This window comes from Marmota flaviventris, chromosome 1 (genome assembly GCF_047511675.1).
Source record: "Marmota flaviventris isolate mMarFla1 chromosome 1, mMarFla1.hap1, whole genome shotgun sequence".
NCBI lineage: Eukaryota > Metazoa > Chordata > Mammalia > Rodentia > Sciuridae > Marmota > Marmota flaviventris.
This window is the reverse complement of record NC_092498.1, coordinates 95017720-95038887: the sequence shown is the minus strand read 5'-3', so window position 1 is coordinate 95038887 and position 21168 is coordinate 95017720. Positions and strand designations below refer to the sequence as shown.

Sequence of the window (21168 nt, the reverse complement as noted above, 5' to 3'; positions counted from 1 at the left end):
TGAATGGAAGTCATATAATTTGGCTACTGGTTTTTTTCCCCCTGTTTTTGTTAATTGACACACAGTAATTGTACATATTTATGGGATGCTGGGTGACATTTTACTATGTGTACTCAAAGTATAATGATCAGCTCAGGGTAATTAGCATATCAGTTTGGCTGCTATTGATGAGAGATTGTAAAATATGAGAAATTTGGGAGTAATTATGGGTATGCATGGATCAGTCAGCATCAAGGAGGCTGTGTCTCTGTTGTGGAAACTCTGGGCAAGTTCACATCCACCTACAAATACTGGTTAAAAGCAGTTGCTGCATCTGGATAGGTAGCCTCTGGACCAAGAGCCCTCTAAGTGCACTTATTACGCACAAATTTGGTTATAAGTAGTGCCTCCTGGACATACACCCTGGTTCTGCCTCTCTGGTTATGTGAACCAGGCAAGTTGGCAAGTCCCATAGTTTTTCTGGGCCTCAGATATCTTACTTGTATAAGAATCAAACCATTCTCATGGGGGTCATATAAGAATTAAATAATTCAGCAGTTGTAAAGCACCAAGAACAGAGGGGCATGTATACAGAATTCTGAATAATTACATAACAAAAATAAACCAGTCTGATTAGCTTGATTTTCCTAATCTTTCAGGGTATTACCCTTGCATTAATGGTGCACATTTCATGCCTTCTTTATTAAGATAAGGATCTTTTTAACTAATGAAGAATTAAAAGGCCCCTGAAATTAAGAGCCTACAAATTGTTTATTATTTTCAGGCCTTCCAGGAGTAACATTTCTATGGGAGTACATATTTGCCATAGATTAATTGGAAAATGCAGTGCTATCATATCAACTGTAAGCATTGCATATTCAAAACCTAATTGGCAAGATCAAGCCTTATTGGAAAAGATGTAGATTTTTTCTTTTTAAAAATCACAACAAATAAGCACTCTAGAAAGTACTACCTTTCCTCCATTAAGAGTCTCCTTCTGGTGAGTGGCAGGATACCAGGAACTGTGACCCCCAAACTTGGGTGAAAGTCCAGCTCTTCCTGCTATTAGCTCTGTGTGTCTGGTTGAGCCCCTTCAGTCTCTGTGCCTCAGTTTCTCATCTGTACAATGAGACTAATAATAGTTGCACCAAACTCAAGGAATTATTATGCAGATTAAGGAAAATACTCATAAGAAAATAGCTGCCAGTACATGTCATGTCATTACTCTAAAATATCTCACCTCTCCAGGCTGCGTGGCTGCTTTTGCAGAAGCAGATTCCCCAAGTGTCATGTTATTCAGATTGTGTCCTTTTCAGATTTTCTAGCCAGCTGTTACTGCTTTGATCTTTAATGCTTTATCCCTTCTCTGCTCCAAACCCCCCATTTATATATTTATTTATTTTTGTAAATCTCAGGCAAGTGTCTGTGTGAAGCTTGGCCTTTTCCTAAATTAGTTTCATGATGCTTGAGGATATGCTCCATGGGGCCCGGTGTCCTGTCCACATGCTGAGGGGGCCTCTTTGTGTTCCCCTCACAATGCTTCCATGTGATCCTGAGCTGCAGAGAGCGTGGTCTTTATACTTTCTTCCTGAAGGGACTGAATAGAACAGTATAAAAGCTGAAATGTTAGAGATTTAACTTTTTTTTTTAGGGTGGGGGTTGTTTACTGATATAAATCTCTATCTTCTCAAATCCCACATTGGCAAAAGCATGATTGTCAATGGATTATTCCCTTTATATCTCCCATATCTCCCTTAATTCCACCACCCAGGGTTAACATGTTGTTAATGCTGTTAAGCAAACCTTGTGGTTATATGTTCATCCTGACAGAGTCTGAGAAAGGCTGAGGATGCCACTGAGCCCATGCCCCTGCTCAGAGCCTGTGCATAGTAAATGAATGCTAGAGGGAGCCACTTGCTGGGGACTAGGTGTTGGCAATTGATCTACAAAAGAGGGTTACATCTGTGTCATCAGATTTGTTTTTCTTTTCTGTTGAATTTGTGTAAGAATCTTGCTTTCTTTATAATGGTCTTCATTGTTCTCTTTTAAGAGAACACCTATCCTTGACTTCAGAAAGTTGGGGGAGGGTTGGGGTGGTGGCTTGGTGGTAGAGCGTTCACCTAGCATGTGTGAGGCACTGGGTTTGATCCTCAGCACTATGTAAAGATAAACAAAGGTCCACCAGCAACTAAAAACAATATTTAAATAATAAAATAAAATTGGGGGAGACAGGAAAAAAGACTGGGTGGGTCATGGGTCATTTTAAGACCAACGGGTGAAGACATGTGTGGAACCTTCATGAGCAAGAACCCTCTGTGTGTCCTGGCTCCCCTGCAGCACTGCTCTGACATTAGGTATACACAAGCTGGAGGACACTCTTCTTCATCCTGTGCATGACGTGGGACATCATGAAACCACATAGCAGGAAAATGTGGAGCTGGAGGCCCAGTGAGGAAGAGGGTGCCGTCACATATATGTTCATGGGAGGCTGGTCAAGGGAGAACACGAAGAGGGCAGAAACGACTGAATTGGGGTTGATATTTTTTTAAGCTCACAATGAAGAGTGCCAATCCCAATAGGTGAAGATAAAAGGTCTGTGGAAGCACAAAGAAAGAGGAAGTCAGAAGTGCCTTTAGCAAAGGGCTGGGCTTAGGAAGAATGCTCAATGGGGTTTATGCAGAGGGAAAAACAAGAGCTAAGCCATGGGTGGTTTGTCTGGTAAAGAGGTAGAAACGGTGATTGACTTCAGGATTGGCTCATAGGTCAGAGAAAAGTTAGAAGTGGGGGAATAGGGTCAGGTTAGTTGACCACATTGCTGAAGCATTTGTGTGTTTTATCCTGATACCTACAGGTGCTCACTGTGTGGTCATGACTTACTAAGGGGGGCATTTACTGTTCTTCCCTGAAGACAAGGAAGAACATGTGCTATGAGCAAGCCTTGGCAAGTCCCTTTTCTTAAAGTCACATCTATCCTATTTTTATCTTGTTTTTGTTGGCTTCCTATACCTGGCTAATGCCTGAGCTTCAGGTCAAGGTGTAATCTAAGATCACATTATGATCTCGCACAACACACAGTGTTCTTACTGCGTCTTCAGTGAGGCTCATCATTAAGCTCATTAATCTGCCTTTAACCCAACATAACCCTCAAGTGCCTATCTCACATGGTTGGACAGGCAATTATTTATGTCCATGCTAAATTTACTATATGACAGTCTCTTAATGTGCCACCTCTCAGAATAATTTTCTTCATAAAGAAAGTTCAACAAGGGCACACAGAAATCACTTCTTAAATATGCAGTCCTTTGCCCTGCCTTGGACTATTTACCACGTGACTAGAATTTTCATTTTTTAATCTTTCACAATCCCTTCCTGTATTAGGATTTTCCAGAGAAATGAAGCCAACAGGGGAGATTTTACACACACACACATATACATATATATGTATGTGTGTGTTTCCTCATAATAAATCTGATATATATTCACAGAAGTCCCAGCATCTGCCATTGACAAACTAGAGACCCAGGAAATCTGGTGGTGTCATTCATTCCCTGACTAGAGGCTTGAGAACCAGGGGTAGTGATAGTGTCAATCCCATTTCATCCCAGAAGATGAAATGACATGTTCCAGCTCAGTGAGGAAGCAAAAAGACCACATCCTCCTTCCTCCAACTTTCGTTCAATGCTGCAATGCTGCCACACTGGGGACAGTGACATACACCATCTACTCATCTAGATACTAATCTCATCCAGAGCTACTCTCCAGACCAGACTTGACCTCTTAGCCCAGTCAAGTTCACATACAGAATTCGCCATCACCTTTCCCTATTCTCAGCCACACCACCCTCCAAAAGGTAGTAAGGTATATAAGGCAAGGTAAATGTGCCCCACACTTAGCTTTGATTTGCTAATTCACACCACAAACTTGATACACCTTTGTAGGAAGAGGTGTAGGTGGTTCCAGAAACAATTACTTTAGAAACATATGAGGCGTCAAGGATACAATTTCTGTTTCCTGAATGTCTTGATGGCTTCAATTAGAAAACAAAGAAAAAAAGTAGATCCATATCTGCAAGATCATTTTTTAATTATAAGCAAACTTTCAGGGGTCACTTTGCTCCTCTTACCAGAAATCTTTATTTACTAGAATTTCTGCATATCTTGTCTTTTGGTTAAGCATCTCACAAGATGACCTTGGGAGCCCTGCTCTATAACTTTTTAGGGGATGGAAAGTTAAGTACATAAGATTTCATCACATATTAAACCTTAAACCAAAGATGTTTGGGAAAAATTTTTATATATCATATTTATATTCTGCACAACATTTTTATGACTAACATTTATTGAATGCTTAGTACATGCTGGGCACTGTGCTAAGTGTTTTATGGGAATCCTCTTACTATATATCTATAATCTTCACTCAGTTCTACTAGACATAAGTTATTGTTATTCTCATCATAGCAGGAGAGGCCCAGAGACCTCGAAGGACCTGGTTGAGAACACAGTTAATTTCAAAGGGAAAAATCACCAATCCTCCAAAGTTCAGAATGAATACTTCTAACTACTTTGTGCTAACATTTTTACCTGGTTCACCACTCATCCTTGATACACTAAAGTATCAATTAATTAGATGCAAGATTAACAAGACTCTTAAAATTGCCAGAGTATTCATTCCATTAAAAAGAGCCCAAAACTAAAAACAAAGCAAAAAAAAAAAAAAAAAAAGATGGAAGTTGTCCCCTCATCACAGTCCTGTTTAATCCTCTTCAGTGGTGTTCATTGCAGGTGGAATAAAGTCCACACTCCATAGTGGGGTCTACAAAGCATTGTATGAGTCCGGCCTGCTTCTTCAGCCTCATCTTTTACCCATTTCTCCTTGCTCATGAGCTCAAGATCACACAGATAATAAGCAGAGCCAGGATCCAGATTCAGAAAGACTGGCTTTACAGCCATAGGCTTTGAAATGCTTTGCTAGTTGGATGGATGGATGGGCACATAGATGGATGAACATGTATATGGATGGATGGATAGAAGGAAGGGGGGAGGGAGGAAAGAAGAAAGAATAGATCTATAAATTAGTGGATTAAGGGAGGAAAGAAAGAAAGGGGGTGATCCATTTAACAGAAACTTACATCTTATACCATTAGCCAAATCTAGTATAGTTTTGCATTTGCCTCTGCCATATTTTCCAGTAAAGTTGGGGTCCCCACCTGCAAAAGAACATGCATACATATACTCTTATTCACCCATCAGATGAAATCCAACTAAAGTTGAGGTATGGAGAGATAACCTCTATCTAGCTTCAGAAGCTGATTGAGTTAGGTGTACACAAGTTTGCCTGCATAGATAGGTTATATCATTTTTTTAATCCATCCAGGATACCTAGCAACATGAGACACCAGTTTCCTTTTCCAGAAGTGACATACAGGGCAAATGTGGCACAAATTCTGAAAAGCTTACTGAACTCATATGTAGCATATGAAATAGTTAACCCTGTCTACAACGTTGTTGTCCCTTCAAACCATCAACTATCCTTGAGTGGCTTACCTATCCATCTATCATCCTCACACCTACCAAGAAAGAGGGCTACATGCAAGAGAGTATTATGCAACCCCCAGAGGTTCTCTTGGGCCATCCCCCAAACTCCCAATCCCTTCCCCCTTCCAAAGGAACACTTATCCTATTTCCATTATCCTAGATGACTCATGGCTGTTTGGAGCTTTAGATAAAGAGGATCAAATAATGTACTCTTTTTTCTTTTGGTAGGACTCCATCCCATCAACAGTATATTTGTTTCATGGTATTGTGAATGTCATCTCAATATATTTACATTGTGTGTAGCATTTTGAAAAATAATTTCTTTGCAGTAAAGTATGCTGCTATATGAACGATAATTTATTTATCTAATCTACTGCTGGATGCACATTTTGATGGCTTCAAGTTTGGAGCTGTAATAAATACTGCTGCTATGAACATTGATGAACATTTTTTTAGAGCACATTTGTGTGTCTATCTGTTGGGTTTATGCCTTTGGCTCGAGTTATTGTTTCATAGAGTAAGAATGTTTTAACTTTAGTAAATACTGCTAAACTATTTTTCAAAGTGCTTGAGATGCCAGGAGCCTTGGCACGCGCTTGTAATACCAGGGCATCATGAGGCTGAGGCAGAGGTATCACAAGTTGGAGGCCAGCCTCAGCAACTTAGCAGGACCATGTCTCAAAATTAAAAAATAAAAAGGGCTGGGAGTGTGGCTCAGTGGTTAAATGCCCCTGAGTTCAATCCCTGATACCAAAACAAAATAATAATAATAATAATTTTAAGTGGTTGAGCCATTTTGCATGCCCGTGATCAGTGTATATGATTCAATTTGTTCTGTAGTATTATCAACAATTAATATGTGTAACCTTTTCACTTTAGCCATTCTAGTGGATGTTCAAAAGTATCTCATTGTTTAAAGTTGCATTCCTTTATGACTTAAAAAAATCTTAATACCTTTACATGTATTTATCATGTGTTTATCACTAAGATATTCTATTTCTTAAAGTGCATATTACATTTTGCCCATGTTCCTATTGGGTTGTCGTTTTCTTATTTGTAGAAATCAGAATTTCTTATACTCCTATCCATGCTTATACTTCTATCCATGTTTTTTCTACCTTCTATTTCCTCTTAAATTATTTTTTAAAATTTTTTTATTAGTTGCTCAAAACATTACAATGATCATGACATACCATACATTTGATTCAAATGGGGTACATAATCTTATTTTTCCACGTGTACAGATTGCAGGATCACATTGGTTATACAGCCACGTTTATACATAGGGCCACACTAGTGTCTATTGTATTGTGCTGCCCTTCCTATACCCCCCTCCCCTCCCCTCTTTCTACCCAATCTACTGTGACACGTTTCTCTCTCTCTCTTTTTTCTTCCCCCTCACACCATTTTATATGTAATTTTGCATAACAATGAGGGTCTCCTACCATCTTCCTTTCGATTCCCCTTCTCTCTCCCATTCCCACGCACCTCTTGTCCCTATTTAATGGTAATCTTATTCTCATGCTCTTCCTCCCTGCTCTATTTTGAGTCGCCCCCCCCCCCCCTTATATCAAAGAGACATTCTTCATTTGTTTTTTAGGGATTGGCTAGCTTCACTTAGCATAATCTGCTCTAATGCCATCCATTTCCCTGCAAATGCCATGATTTTGTTGTTTTTTAGTGCTGAGTAATATTCCATTGTGTATAAATTAGCAGAGGGGTGGTGGGGGGGTAGGTCAAGATGTTTTCACAGATGAATTCTAAAAACTGTGAATGCAGGATACATGAAAATTCTGGAATTAACATTGCAAAGAAATAAAAATGAGGGACCTATCTCCTACTCTTTCTAATTGCTAATCTAATTTCATATCAAACTATAGTGGGGCTACATAAGCCTCTGCCTCCAGAATAACCAAAGAAATGCAAATTAATATAAATTTTAAGCCATCAGATTGACAAAACTTAGATATATTCCTCATACCAAAATGAGGATGGGAGGGGCTGGGGTTGTGGCTCAGTAGTGGAGCACTTGCCCAGCACGTGTGAGGCACTGGGGTCTATCCTCAGCACTGCATATAAATAAATAAAATAAAAGTCCATTGACAACTAAAATATTTTTTAAAATGAGCATGGGAAATGGGAAGATACATATTTCTAGTGATAGCCTTTCTAAAGAAATGTTACAGCTTTCTAAAGGATATTTGCTGATGTACATGTAATTTATGAGTGTCCATAGATTAAAAAAAAAGAAATCAGAATTTCTGTAAATTAATAAGATATATATACCAGTTCTCTGTCAGATAATGTTGCAAATGTTTTTTTTTTCTATTCTGAGGCTGCCATTTTATTGTATTTTTTGATATACAGAAATTTTTGCATTTAGTATAATACAATCACACCTTTTCCTTATGGTTGATGGTTTTCTGTTTTAAGAACCTTTTGCCAACCTTAAAGTCTCTTGTATTAGATAGGAGCCCCATTGTTTTTCCTTTTACACTGAGATCTATAATCCATTTAGAATTGATTTTTGTCGATGGTATGAGAGAGTCATAAAGAATTTCTTCCAGATGCATATACAATTGGCACAATCCAACGTTTTGGAAATCCTCTCCTCCAGGGTGCCATTCATGCCATAAATCTAGTGACTGTATATGAAGGTCTTTTTCTCTGGACTCTATTCTATTCCATCATCCTGTTTTTTTCACTGTCCTTATTGTTGAGGTTTATTGTAAGTCTTTATATTTGGTAGTGCTAAGTCCTCTAAATCTGCTATTTTGGCTAATATTTATTGAGTGCTTATTTTTTCTCAGATAACATGTGAGTAACTTTGCATTCATATTTAATCCTGACAGTACCTCAATGAGGTAGATCGTATTGTCTTTTTTTTTTTTTTTTTTTTGGTACCAGGTATTGAACCCAGGGGCACTTAACCACCAAGCCACATTCCCAGCCCGGTTTTTATAGTTTTTATTAGAGACAGGATCTCTCTGAGTTGCTTAGGGCCTCGCTAAGTTGCTGAGGCTGGGTTTGAACTCAAAATGCCCCTACCTCGCTGGGATTATAGGCGAGCGCCACCATGCCTGGCTTTGTCATTTTTTTTTTTTTGTTTGTTTGTTTAAATGAGAATATTGAAGTCCAGAAGAATTTTAAGGTGGTCAAAGTCACCTTGATGATGACTTTGACCACCTTAAATGATGCCAAGATTTGCTATCAGGCCAACCTGGCTGCAGAACCTCTGCTCTTTTGTTAACACATACTGCCTGCCTGGGATGTGGCCTCATTCACTTTTGCTGAATGGACTGGCTTTTGGTGCTATGTATCTGATTTACAGCCCTAACACTAGTTTGTTTGTTTGGTTATTTTTTTTTTCCTTCTCTCCATGTCCTCAAATAAATAAATAAGGCACATAGGGAAAGTGAACAATGAAGCATTGGATTAGCTCCTGTGTGTCTTTTCAGTGTAGATTCCATGCTATTTTTAGGCATGGAAAAAGATAGAAAAGTCTATTCAGAGTCCTATTAAACCAGGCTTCAGGAGCTGGGAAGAGCTGGGGAGGCAGGAAGCCTCTGATCCCCTATCCTGAAACAGTGGGGGTGGTAGCTTCTGTATTGGCTAAACTTGAGGGAACTTGAAGTTCTTTGCCCTCACTCTCCTCTTTTCACCTCTTCTGCCTACAAAAGGTTCTGAACTTTTGGCATCTTCCCCCACAGTCCCATCCTTTAAAATCAAACTGTTATGGAATACCAGGTCTAAAAATAGGAAACTCAAGGTTTTCTAGGTGGAGTAAGATGATTTTTCTGCAAAGGTATAAATATGCATTTGCATCTGAGAGTTCATAAATATATAATCCAGACTGACCCTAAAACCACAAATAGTTCTAATCTGAGTTTCTGTGCTGTGGATTACTAATAAGATTTCATGACTATTCTGGCAATTTTCATGTGTTAAATGCTTTTGGGGATGTCTGATTTACTCCCTTTTTTTTCTGTAATTCATAATTTTACAGCAAAGTGCCCTTTCTATTAGACCTACTTATCTCTTTCAAAATGCACCATTTCCAAAGACCATTGCTAGCAAAATAGCTTATAATGCTGTGGTAAAAATATTCTAATTTTCCCAGAGCCTCCTAAATCTGTATCCTACTAGTCATTTCAAAATGGGTTCAATGTCTCTTTTAGCATAACAGGGGTCATAGAAAGCTTTTCAGCATCTGGAAAATTATACGTGTCTTAGAAAATTCTCATGAAAGAACTAAAAGGGTCTGTATTTGCCTGTGTCATTTTGTCATTCTATCCTTAATCAAGTAATTTTCTTATGTAATGGTCTACATTTCGTGGTATGAATAGGTTGAAAGGGTATAAAACCAAGTAACAATTTTCTTATGAAGAGTAAATACTAGCTCATCAACATTTGCTAAGCCTACCAAATACCACTCTGCTGCCTTAACACCCGAAGTGAAATGTGTAGCCGTTCTGTTAATAAAGGAAATCATAGTTAAGCGACTAAAGTTCAGTGCAGGCACAGTCTCCAAATTCTTTAAGTTTGATGGACGCTAGAGTATTAAAAATACATGATCTAATCTGTGTGTGTGTGTGTGTGTGTGCGTATATATATATATATATATATATATATATATATATACAGACAGATGGGATTTTAGACTTGGCAGGAACCTTAGAAATCCACTGCTCTACCTCATTTATAGCTAAGACACCCAGAGCCCAGAGAGTTAAAATGAACTTCTCAAAGTTGCAGGGCAACTCCTGATCCCGTTCTTCATACTCCTCTTTTCATGTTTAGCTGTTACTCTGCAGCAGCCCTGTCTTCTGAGTCTCTCATAACAATACCTGTTTCACTTCATATTATCCTTTGGAAGAGGAATGAACCTGCTTTGACAAGTGCTGTGATTAGGATGTGGTTTGTAACCCAAGCGTTCTTGTGTTGGAGGCTTGGTTCCCAGTTGTATTAAGAAATGCCGGGACCTTTAAAAGGTGGGACCTAGCAGAAGCTAGTTAGGTCATTAGAGACATGCCCTTGGAAAGATTTAATGCTGGTGTCTTGAAGGGAGTTCATTCCCTTATGAATTTTTATAAAAGAACAAAGCTGGTCCCCAAATCTCTCTGGCTTTCTTTCTTACCATGTGATCTATCCCTCTAGCACACACTCCCACAGTTTTTCCATCTGCCATGTTGTGATGTAGCCAAAAGGCCTTCATCTGAGCCAGCGGATTCAGGTTCCAAGGTCTTGGACATTCAAAACTGTAAGCTAAATAGGCCTCTTTTTCTTTACAAAGAACCCTGCCTCAGGCATTTTGTTATAGAAATAGAAAATGGACTAATACAACAATAAAATGCTACATAAATGTACTGCATTCTTGTTTTTATTTTTTAAACCTATAGTGTAGGTTATAGTTGCTTTCAAAGCTGGCCTACTTCTAAATAAATTAGATGTCAGCAAATTAATAGAATCCATTCTACACTGAACTCTGAAAATATCTTTATATTCCAGACTTAAAAGACCAGTGAGTTGATTCTTTTTTTATAAAGTAGAATCTCATTGTGTTAAAAATAGTGTGCTTAAAAACAATTTGATTTTTAAAATGTCTTACTATTTTTGTCTCATTGAAAGCTTCTCTCTAAAATTTCATTTATAAAATCATTGCTTGCTAATTCTTTTCTTTTTCTCAATAAGTGTTGTTTTCTATTAAAAGCACACTAAATCTCACCTTCCTTGTTTTACTTGTGTATTTTTTAAACCCTCAAATGAAGGACACTGTTCTTAAGACACAGTATGTCCCTGTAATCCAACACGAGTTCACATTTATAAATGGGTAGGCTGGGACAGAGTTCACTTGATAAATGTTGCACCTAATGATTCTCATAGTTCAAAGCATTAAGCCATGAAGACAGTTACCCTCCCATCCTCACAGCCACCTTATAAAATACATGTTATTGCTGTCCCCAGTTTTCAGATGAGAAGACTGAGGCACAGAGAGGTGAAATAACTTGCCCAGGCAACTCATTTGGGGGTAATAGAGCCAGAACTCGAGCCTCAGTAGTCTAGCTTCTGGAATTCTTGTGCCCTAGCTACCAGGATCATCTCCTGAGTGAGTGATTTTGCCTTTTCTGACAGTGCTTACCTACAAATGGATCAGATTATCTGAACAGTCCCTTCCTGCAAAATGCCCTTCAATCTTAAATATCTGCATTTTGAAAGTTTTGGAGGAAAGACATCAGTACTTAATACTTTATCCTGATGTCTAATCTAAGAGACAGAGTTCACTGAGAAACAGAATGAGGAAACGGGAACATCACAACGATCATGGGTTTTGGAGCCAAGTGGATCCAAGTTGCAATCCTGCTTTTATGGTTTGTCATCCATGCAACCTTGAGCCTCACCTGCTTAAATATCCTATTTCTAACATTAAAAAAAAAGGAAAATTAATAACAGTTCTCTCTTGAGTGCTTGTTGCAATAAATGACCATAATTTACATAGAGTCTGCCATCCAGCACCTGGCCTGTGGTCACAGGCAGTGGTGTTGTTGGCGTTGGTACTGTTATCACAGGGCCAGGTGTCCTCAATCAGCAGGTGCTGGCTTTGCACTTGCTGAGAGCCCCATTGGACTGCAGGTCACAATCTGGGTTTCTGTTGAAAGAGATGGCAGGAGATCCAGGAGAGTGGGTGGAGAAATTAATTTTCAAAGCAGCCACCACAAAGGAATGCCCGGGGCTCTTGATGTCAACGAAAGCAGGAAGGCTGCTGCTGGGTCAGCTAAATTGTGGGTTTCAAGCTTGCACTTGGGGCCACCTAAAAGAAGCTCATGATGGATGGTTTTATTTCTCCAAGTTTCACCTTCCTTATATATAAAGTGAGGATGCCATGATGCCTACCTTCCAGGGATGGTTGAGATAGTGCCTGGAGGAGCCCTGGCACCTAATGTGCAGCCAGCTAACATGCCTGTTATTAATGAGGTTACTTCCTCCCTCTTCACCCAAGCAAGAATGGGGCTTGTGGGTCTCAGTTTCGCCTGGCAATCTCAGCTCCAGTAATCCCATAAACATTTTATCTGGGGCATAAAGTACACACATAATCACACTTGGTCCCAAAATGATTCTGTGATAATGTGATTAATAACGAGTTCTCAGACGGTAATAGTGTTTTAAGGTGCTTCTGTAGACTTGTAAATTTCATTGGCTTCAATGCTTATGAAAGTGAGACTGACAGCTCATTGCCCAGGGCAGCAAACAGCACAATTTGCCTGTGTTGATGTTCCAAGTTCCCTAAATAGCTTTGTGTCTCAGGTCAAAACTTCACATTTGCCAGTGTCTCACTGCCAGTAACCCAGGCTGGGGGAGAGGGTGACTTGTGTGTTCTTGCTTCTAATTGCTGAGATATGAACACACTTGACTAGGAATTAGGGGAAATGTCACACAGTCACCCATGATCCTGGAACTACTGTGCTGATATAATGTTCATGTCATTTTCCCCACCTCGCCAAGTATCTGTGTTAACTTTTATCCTCTCTAAAGCTCTTTCCCATGAATCGTGTCATTTGATCCTTGAAAAAGCCTAGGGAAAAGGCACAGGAGATTTCATTTCTATTTTCTAGTTAGGAAAATTCAGACTCAGAAAGGAAAAGGGTCTCGCTTCTGATTGGCATGGACAGAACTTGAACCTGAATCTGTGTGCTCAAACCCTTTCTCCATGACTGTATATGGCAGCTCACCTCTGCCCTTAACTGACTAGGAGAAAACAGCATTGCCTTATATTCAGATCTGGTTGTGCCTTTCAGGGGTGAGCTGTACAAACACATTTGTGACTGTTTGAGGATGTTCAGAGTTCTGGAATCCACTATATTAAGAAAGTTTGAAGAGAGGCGATTTGGGTATACAACAACTTTAGCTGTGCCAGAGCATAGTGTGTTCCCCTTAGATCTGGTCAGGGTTCATCCAGCTTCCGGGGGCCTGTCCAGAGTCTTCTCTATGTGTGGAGTTGCTGTGCATCCAAATGGTAGGCACCAGGGCTCTCCCCAACAGAAAGTCTCTTCTCTTTACTCCACTTTGACCCTTCCCCCTTCTCTCTTGGACTTCCAGTGCCTGAAATTTCACCATCCTGGGCCTTGAGGACTAATTGGTCTTTAGAGATTCCAAATAAAATAAAAACACTTACACTGTATGTAACAGCATATATATTTGTTAGGGGTGGGATAGATCACAAAGCCTAGTTCCTTGAGCTCTGCAATGTTCTTGTGAGTAGTAAGGGACCTTACAAAGACCAAATGAGGTGTCATATGCATAAAAGGGCTATGAAAGTATAAGCTTGGCAGATGACAGAGATGCAGGGAGGGGCTTGGGCCCTGGTTTGAGGAGGAGGAGGAGGAGTTGAGAGGTGGCCAGACCTAGAGCCCAGGGCACTGGATCTGACCTGAAAAAGCTTACCAGGGGTGGGCTCATATGCAATAAGGCTGGACCCAATGCAGCCTTCACAGCCATTTTGTTTGCTCTGACCTCCAGCCATCTGTGCCTGGGAATGTAAAACAAATGGTTAATGGCATCAGATGGTTAATGATCACAAATGTCCCCTCCTCACTGCCGTAAGAGGGAAAAGAGCCCCTTGGAGACACAATCACGGATGCTATTTCCAAAGTTGGAATTAATTGTGTATTCAGGAAAGCCCATCTTCTGCCAGTCATTCTGTTAAGAAAGGGGAAATTAAGGGTGACGGAGGCACTATGCCCAAGGGGGCAACTGGAATAATCTCTATAAGGTCAAAAAGGCAGATACAGGGCTCATATTCAACATGGTCCTGAAACAAAGCCATAAGGTCTGTGTCCTGGAGCTGATGTTCTTTAGAAAAAATATATGCTGACGTATAGGTCTGCCAATCTGACCTTAAACTTCTTTGTTTTATGAGGGCTAGCCTTTGATTGCCTTTTTAAAATCCCTTTTGTCCATGGCCGCTTAAGCAAAGATGCTGTCCTTGTCTCTCTTTGGGGAACCTGCCTGTGGTTGTTTCACTGTTCTAAAACTTCCTCATTTTCCATCTCCTTCCTCTAGCTAGTGAGACCTGCAATGACTTCCACCCGATGTTCTTCACCCACGACAGATCCTTTGAGGAGTTTTTCTGCATCTGCATCCAGCTCCTGAATAAGACATGGAAGGAAATGAGGGCAACTTCTGAAGACTTCAACAAGGTAAAGTGGGTCTTGGGCAGAGGAAGGGGCCCCCCATCTTATTAGAGGGGCATCATCCTCAACCTATAGTATGGTCCCTCAACTGTCTGGAGAAGGTGGTGGACAAGGCAAGAGAAAGAAGAAGACTTTCTTCTTTGGTTAATGATCATTTGGGTTGCTGCAACAATGAAAGCAACCTCTGGGTATAAGCAGATTTGTCCCTTTTGTCCAAGCCAGAGTCCCCTGGTAGAGACCCTTTCTTTTCAACTTTGTCAAGGTGAACTTATCACTTTGTGGCTTTAGTTTTGGATGTCTTGTCAATACTAGAAGATTAATGGGGAGGGTGCCCTTCCTCCACCTGTCGAGTAGACAAGCACAGAGCCAATCAGATCAGCCTTGTCTTAGCCATTTGTTTCTTTGTGGATTATGGAGGTGTGGAGATCATCTGCCCTGTGCTTTGTCAAAAAGAATTTTTATTAAAGGATAGGTATCTTTAAGGGAATTATATAGGTTTATGTGGAGCATTCTTGGTTTATAAGCATTGAATCCTTTGCACTGTGCTGTCGTTTGGTTTTTCTGTGGTATAATTTCACACATGAGCGCAACTTTCCCATATCCATTCATATGTGAATGTCAAGTAAAGAGAGAGGTGTTGACCAACCTAAAGGAAACAGAAGCACAGTCCATGCTTTTAGAGATAAACAAATTCTATATCTTTCAATAAAAGCCCTAGGAATAACAATACTATGACTAATAACTGTTTTAGGATTGGATCAGACATAAATGGCTCCGGTATGGTTGGCCCCCGCACGCAAGCCCATTCACCCAGTACTATGAATATAACCTAAGAGTCTAAGAATCTGGTCTCATACTCACACCCTGGGGCCTTTGTGGGCTGTGGCTTGAAGCATAACCTCTCTGAATTCCAACTGCACTTAATGATCTTGTTAGTCTTTGCCTCCCTGTCTCCTTATCTCTGAATTTATGTCTCATCCTTCCTTTCTGCTGCGTTTCTGGTTTGTGGCATCTTAAATCAACACTGGTTGCAGACAGAAAATCAGGAAAAGGACTCTATCCTTAGGTTCTAACCTGTCTCCCTCAACATAGGGATCTCATCATGTGCCTTTATGGATATACACCATTCTGTCTCAGCCATATCTGCCATCTTTCCTTTGCATCTCAGGCCACCTATTGATTTCACTGAATTAGGCCTTAGTGATGTTCCTTTATGGAGCACACTGCTTGATCTAGAAGCTGCATTCCAGAGCTTCCAGGTGCCTAAGCAGCTATGCCAGAGGACAGGCATGACTCAAGGAGGACAGGGAAGGAAAGAAACCCATTAGTTCCCCTGTGATTATAACTGAACCTCTTCAGTGTACTTAAGTTGATTATGGGAGACTCTGCAATTCAGTGCAAATTATCTACAGGATAGTCTTCATCCAATCAAGCCCCCAAAAAAGGAGGAGATATAAATCAATAGTCTTTGAAAGTGGCTACAGCCACTTTGTCCTGGATCAGTTCCTCTCCGCAAGGGCTGGGTTGTGAAATACCTCTAGTCCTCAGCCTTATGTGTGAGGACATATGCTTCTCCAGGGCAAGGAGACCCCACCAGCCAGCCCATGTCTTGGTGTCAGTCAAGAGTGGATATCAAAGAAGGGTCAGAGATAGGAAAGACAAGGGAATTTAATTTTGTACATTAATTTTTTTTTTTTGCTTTGTCTTCCTGGTTACTTTTGTGACCAGAAAAGTGCAACCATTATATGCATAGTTATCACATATGTTTCATTTTCTATTGTTGCTGTAACAAATTACCACCAATTTAGCAGCTTAGACAATACAAATTTAGTATCTCACAATTCTATAGTTCAGAAGCCAAAAATGCATTTTGCTGGGCTAATATTAAGGTGTCAGCAGAACTGTGTTTCTTTCTGGAAGCTCTCAGGGGGAAGCTAGACTTTTCCCATCTTCTAGAGGCTGCCTGCCTTCCTCAGGCTGTGCCCTGTTTCTCCATCTTCAAAGCCAGAAGCTGCAGGTCCAGCCTTTCAGATGTTCCATCACTGTGGTCCCTCTTCGGCCTTGGCCAACCACTTTTAAGGACCCTTGTGATTACATTGAATTTAGATAATCTGGAATCATCTCTTTGTCTTAAGATCAGCAGATAACAAATTAAATTCCACCTGCAATTTAATTCCCCTTTGCCATATCAGGTAACATATTCACAGGTTCTGGGAGTTGGAACAGGGCATCCTTGGGACCATTATTCTGTCCATCACAGCATACATTTTATTAGTAGCTATATTTGATTTTTAGGTGTGTATATCAATTTAAATTAATGAAATTTGGACTAGACGAGCCTTTTGTTTTTCTTTTTGTGGGCAGATACAATCTCACTTATGATGTTCTGCCAGTGGATGCTCAAATCCAAATATATTTATGTCCCTTTTCTTTTATGTCCCTGTTCTGCCTCCACTAGCCTTTTTAACAAAGAAGGGCCCTGTGTAAGAGTCACTAGTTCAGTTTAAAATTTGTCTTTCTAATTTTTTTTTTCCTACCACCTGCCTATCAGCCACTGTTCTGTTTTACTCCATAATAAATTGAAGAGGAGAGAAGTGCTGAAATTGAAATCAGTTCACTTTTCTTCTTGTTATTAACTTGGTAGCAGAGGAGATTGAATTTAGGAACAAATAGGGACTTGGAGTTACTGGTTGATTTAATGTTTTTCTTGTTCCCTAAGACTGGCCAAATTTGAATTCAGAAATATCTTAAAAGATCCAACATGAAACAATTTCTTTTGAACTTTCTTGGACACCATCTCAGGCTCTTGCCACTTTGAACAGAGTATGAAAGGCAGGTGCATTGTCAACTTGAGATCCAGGGCTCTGTGAGAATGGCTCACTCATCTGCCTTCCTGGGTTCCTCACTGGAGAAGCAGTCCCCTGCAACTCAAAATTTTAATTTATCCAGCAAACTATATGAGTCTGTCCAGGGCAGGAACAGCTCCTGCAACTGCTTTGCCTGGGACATCAATTTGCAGATATCTGATGCATGGTTAATGCTGCAGCTAGAAGAGAATGTTTGGAAAAGCAGCTGTCTTCTGCTCTTCCAGGCTTTGGAAGTAGCAGATGGGATGTTTTTTATTTATATAAGAGAAGTAGAATTGGAGAGTGATTAAAATATTTATGCTTTGAAAATTACTTTCTTTCAGTTTTTCAATATAGCCGTCTGCAGAATAATCCATTGATTCAGACCATTGAGTTTGTATTCTATGTTTTTGCCTTTTATTACCAATATTTTAGAGCATGCATTATTCATTTTTATGGGCATTAGAGAAGAGCTAAACTGCAGCTGGTTACCTCGGCACACAAGTGGCCCCATAATCATTTCATGGAAGCCTTCATTTTTGAGGATAGGAAAGAGGACACAAGTGATATGGAAATTTCAGGTACAGGAATCTCATTTAAAGCTCATGTGGCTGACTGCTCCCTGTTAAAAATTCTAACAAGAGTATACACGTAAAAAAATAGATCTCTGGGAATCTGTGTTTCTCAACCTTGACTGTGCTTTAGGATCGTCTGGGGCCTGTTATCTCAGACCCAACTGCACAAAGAAAAATTAACCCATGGGGTAGGGACAAAGCTATCAATGAGTATTTTCATTAAGTAAAGCAGATTTGCTCCCTATTGGTGATTTGTGTCAACAGAATTACCATAAGCTCAGTAGGAAAAAAAAAAAAAGAATTACCATCAGCTGATGCATGGGACATGTATCACCAACTAAGGCAGATTGTGTACATGGATAGGGTAGCATGTTTGTTGATCTGTAAGAAGCAATTTTAATCCTCATTCTGCTACTCAGAAAATTAATGAAAAATAAAAAATAAATGGAGACTGGGATCCCATCACCTTCTCCTATGGTGGGACAATATTAAATGGAAGTAATAAATGTAAAAATGCTTTGAGGAAGTAAAGAGTCATATGCAGGTGGAAAGGACTCTTTTCTTAATCACAAGATCAATCCTGCCTATGAAGTATGAGTAAATTGCCCTTTTCAAAAGAAGACTTATTTTGTCCATTATGTTAAAAAGAAAAAGAAAAGTGAAGCTGTCTACAATTCCCATATTAAGTTCTGAACTGAATTAATAACCCATTTAACTTTGGCAAAAAAAAAATAGGCTCTAAGCTGAAATGTTCATGGATGTTGGCACGATCTTCTTTCAAACCACTTTATTAGGTACCTTTGTTTCTCATGAGTAGCAGCCTAAAAATCAGCTGGTCTCACGATTCTCTTGTACTTTATTGCTGACCAGAATGAAGGCCTCTCCAACAACCACCTACTGTCTGGGGTAGCTGAATCTTTTTAGAGACCATCAAAATACTTGTTTGTAGTATTGGTGCTACTTTAGACTATCAAATCAATGTTGTAAACCAAGATCACATGACTTTGCCACACTTTCAACTTACCAAAATGGAAGAAACTAGTGATTTGAAAAATGTAGTCATTCTAGTACAAAAAGACGATTTTGAAACTTTATCCAATGGTATAATAAGCTAAGTACACAGGATGGGGTTAGAATCTCAGGCTTACAGATGAGAAACCATCCCTGCTTAAAAGAGCAAAGACTGCAATGGGGGAACCCAGGCCCAACAAAGACGCAGCTGCCCCTGGCCAGCTCGGATGAGCTTCGTCCGAGTCAATGGGAGAAAAATCTCAATTAGGAAGAATTGGAGATCAGGCCAGAAGGAAAGATCCTGAGAAATCTTCTGGAAAAGTATCCATAGAAAATTACGGCCAACTAGTCACATCTAGTGGATTATGGTGTGGTATAAAAAGGGATCACATTTAAAACTTTAAAGGCAGCAAAGGCATGAATAAAATAGGAGAATATGTTTGCTCTTCAAGCTGCTTTCAGCTTACTGACTTTCTGTGCATGCTTTTCAAGGGACAATTACACATTCAGGAGTCCCCTTCCTAGGCCAGCTCAACTTCATAGCGGTGCAGACAGCGCTCTGTTGGTTAGCTGAGCTGGCCCAGGGAATGAAAGGTGGTCTGTAAATCTCGCCATGAATAAACATGAATCTCCACATTTGCATGAGGCAGGTGACTGTAAAATATCTTGGAGCAAGTTATGAAAGGAAGCTCTGTGTGTCTGTGCCCAGGGGAAGCTGGGAGGACTCAGAGTTGTTTATCTTCATTAGAATTCCATCGAGTGCTGCTGTTATTGATCTGAACTGGGCCTGGTGTGGCTAATAAAGTAGGTGTACGTTTTAATTGAAACATGAATATTTAAGTAGAGGAGAAGTCTTTTAAAGAGCCCTGATGTTGTACAATGAGGTTATCCATTTTTCAACTGTCGAGACCATTAACTAGTATTTATTCAAAAGGCTTTTCAAGCTTCACACAGGTCTTTGGGGTTGCTGCACGGGCAGACCTCTCGAAGCAAATGCCTTATGTGAAGAGATTTATTTTTTTTTTCCCTTTGGTGTTTCCCATTGAATAGATAGCAAATGGTTTTGTGTGTGTTTGTACTTAAGTAGCTCATTTAAGGTAGCATTAGCCTTTTTCTCATGGACTTTGACACTTTCTGTTAGACAAACAGTGGAGTTATGTCCCCTATAGTCCTCATCTGTAACAATTATACTAGTCAGAGGCAGATGACCAAGAGTGACTTCATTAACTTACCTTTTTTAAAAAAAAAAAAAAAAATAGGTATTTGTTTAAATAGATTCCAGTGTGTAGGCTTTAGAAAATGAAATATATTAACAACAGGTAACATAAGACAGGCCAAGTGTGAAAGGCCCCTGTGCTATAGAGCAGTATTTCTCAACCTCTTGCATTACCAACCTGTCCCCACCCCCAGGAGCCTTTTTAGACATTTTATCCCCCTAATTACCTTTCTCTTAAAATTGTTATATGTTTGTGTTATGGACGTTTATCTGTGCTTTAGACATATAAAGAAGGGATTTTATTGCCCCTCCAAGAACCAATTTTCATCCCCCTAAGGTTGAGATACCCCTCCCTCCTTGATGAAACAAGGCTAACAGCCATCAGGAAGACCTGGTGGCAGTGCCAGGTTGACCCCTCACAAGCAGCATGACCTTGAACATTTCCTTTAACCAACAAGTTCCTTCTCATCTGTACACTGGTAAAAGCAATAATAATAACAATGGTATTTCCCAGAGTCACTGTGAGGAGAGGCCTCCTAAAGTTTGCTTTGCAAATGGTCCCATACATATGAGAGATATTAAATCTCAACAGATATTAATCTCAAAACCTAAATTGGCAGTACTTTGCACTTGGTACTACAGTGTAATTTGCTGCTTTGAGTTCCCAAGATAGATTGTTCAACTCCGTAGAAATAAAATTTTTCTCATACCGTTGAAGTTAGGTTGGATCCTTGAACAATTTTGACCACAGTGGAAATCAACTCCTAAGTGAGGGAACCCTCATGTTTATTTATGAGCACACCCACAACCCTCTGCAGG

The 21168-nt window shown here is 39.8% G+C and overlaps 1 protein-coding gene across 2 annotated transcripts in view; it reads left to right on the top strand.

The window, feature by feature from the left end:
* Elmo1 (engulfment and cell motility 1) overlaps positions 1–21168 on the top strand; it is a 557729-nt gene that overhangs the window by 386958 nt on the left and 149603 nt on the right. For both annotated transcript variants that reach the window (XM_027939610.3, XM_027939609.2), the window contains exon 16: positions 14571–14707. In XM_027939610.3, the coding sequence (XP_027795411.1) occupies positions 14571–14707 (137 nt within the window). The remainder of the gene's footprint in view (positions 1–14570; positions 14708–21168) is intronic.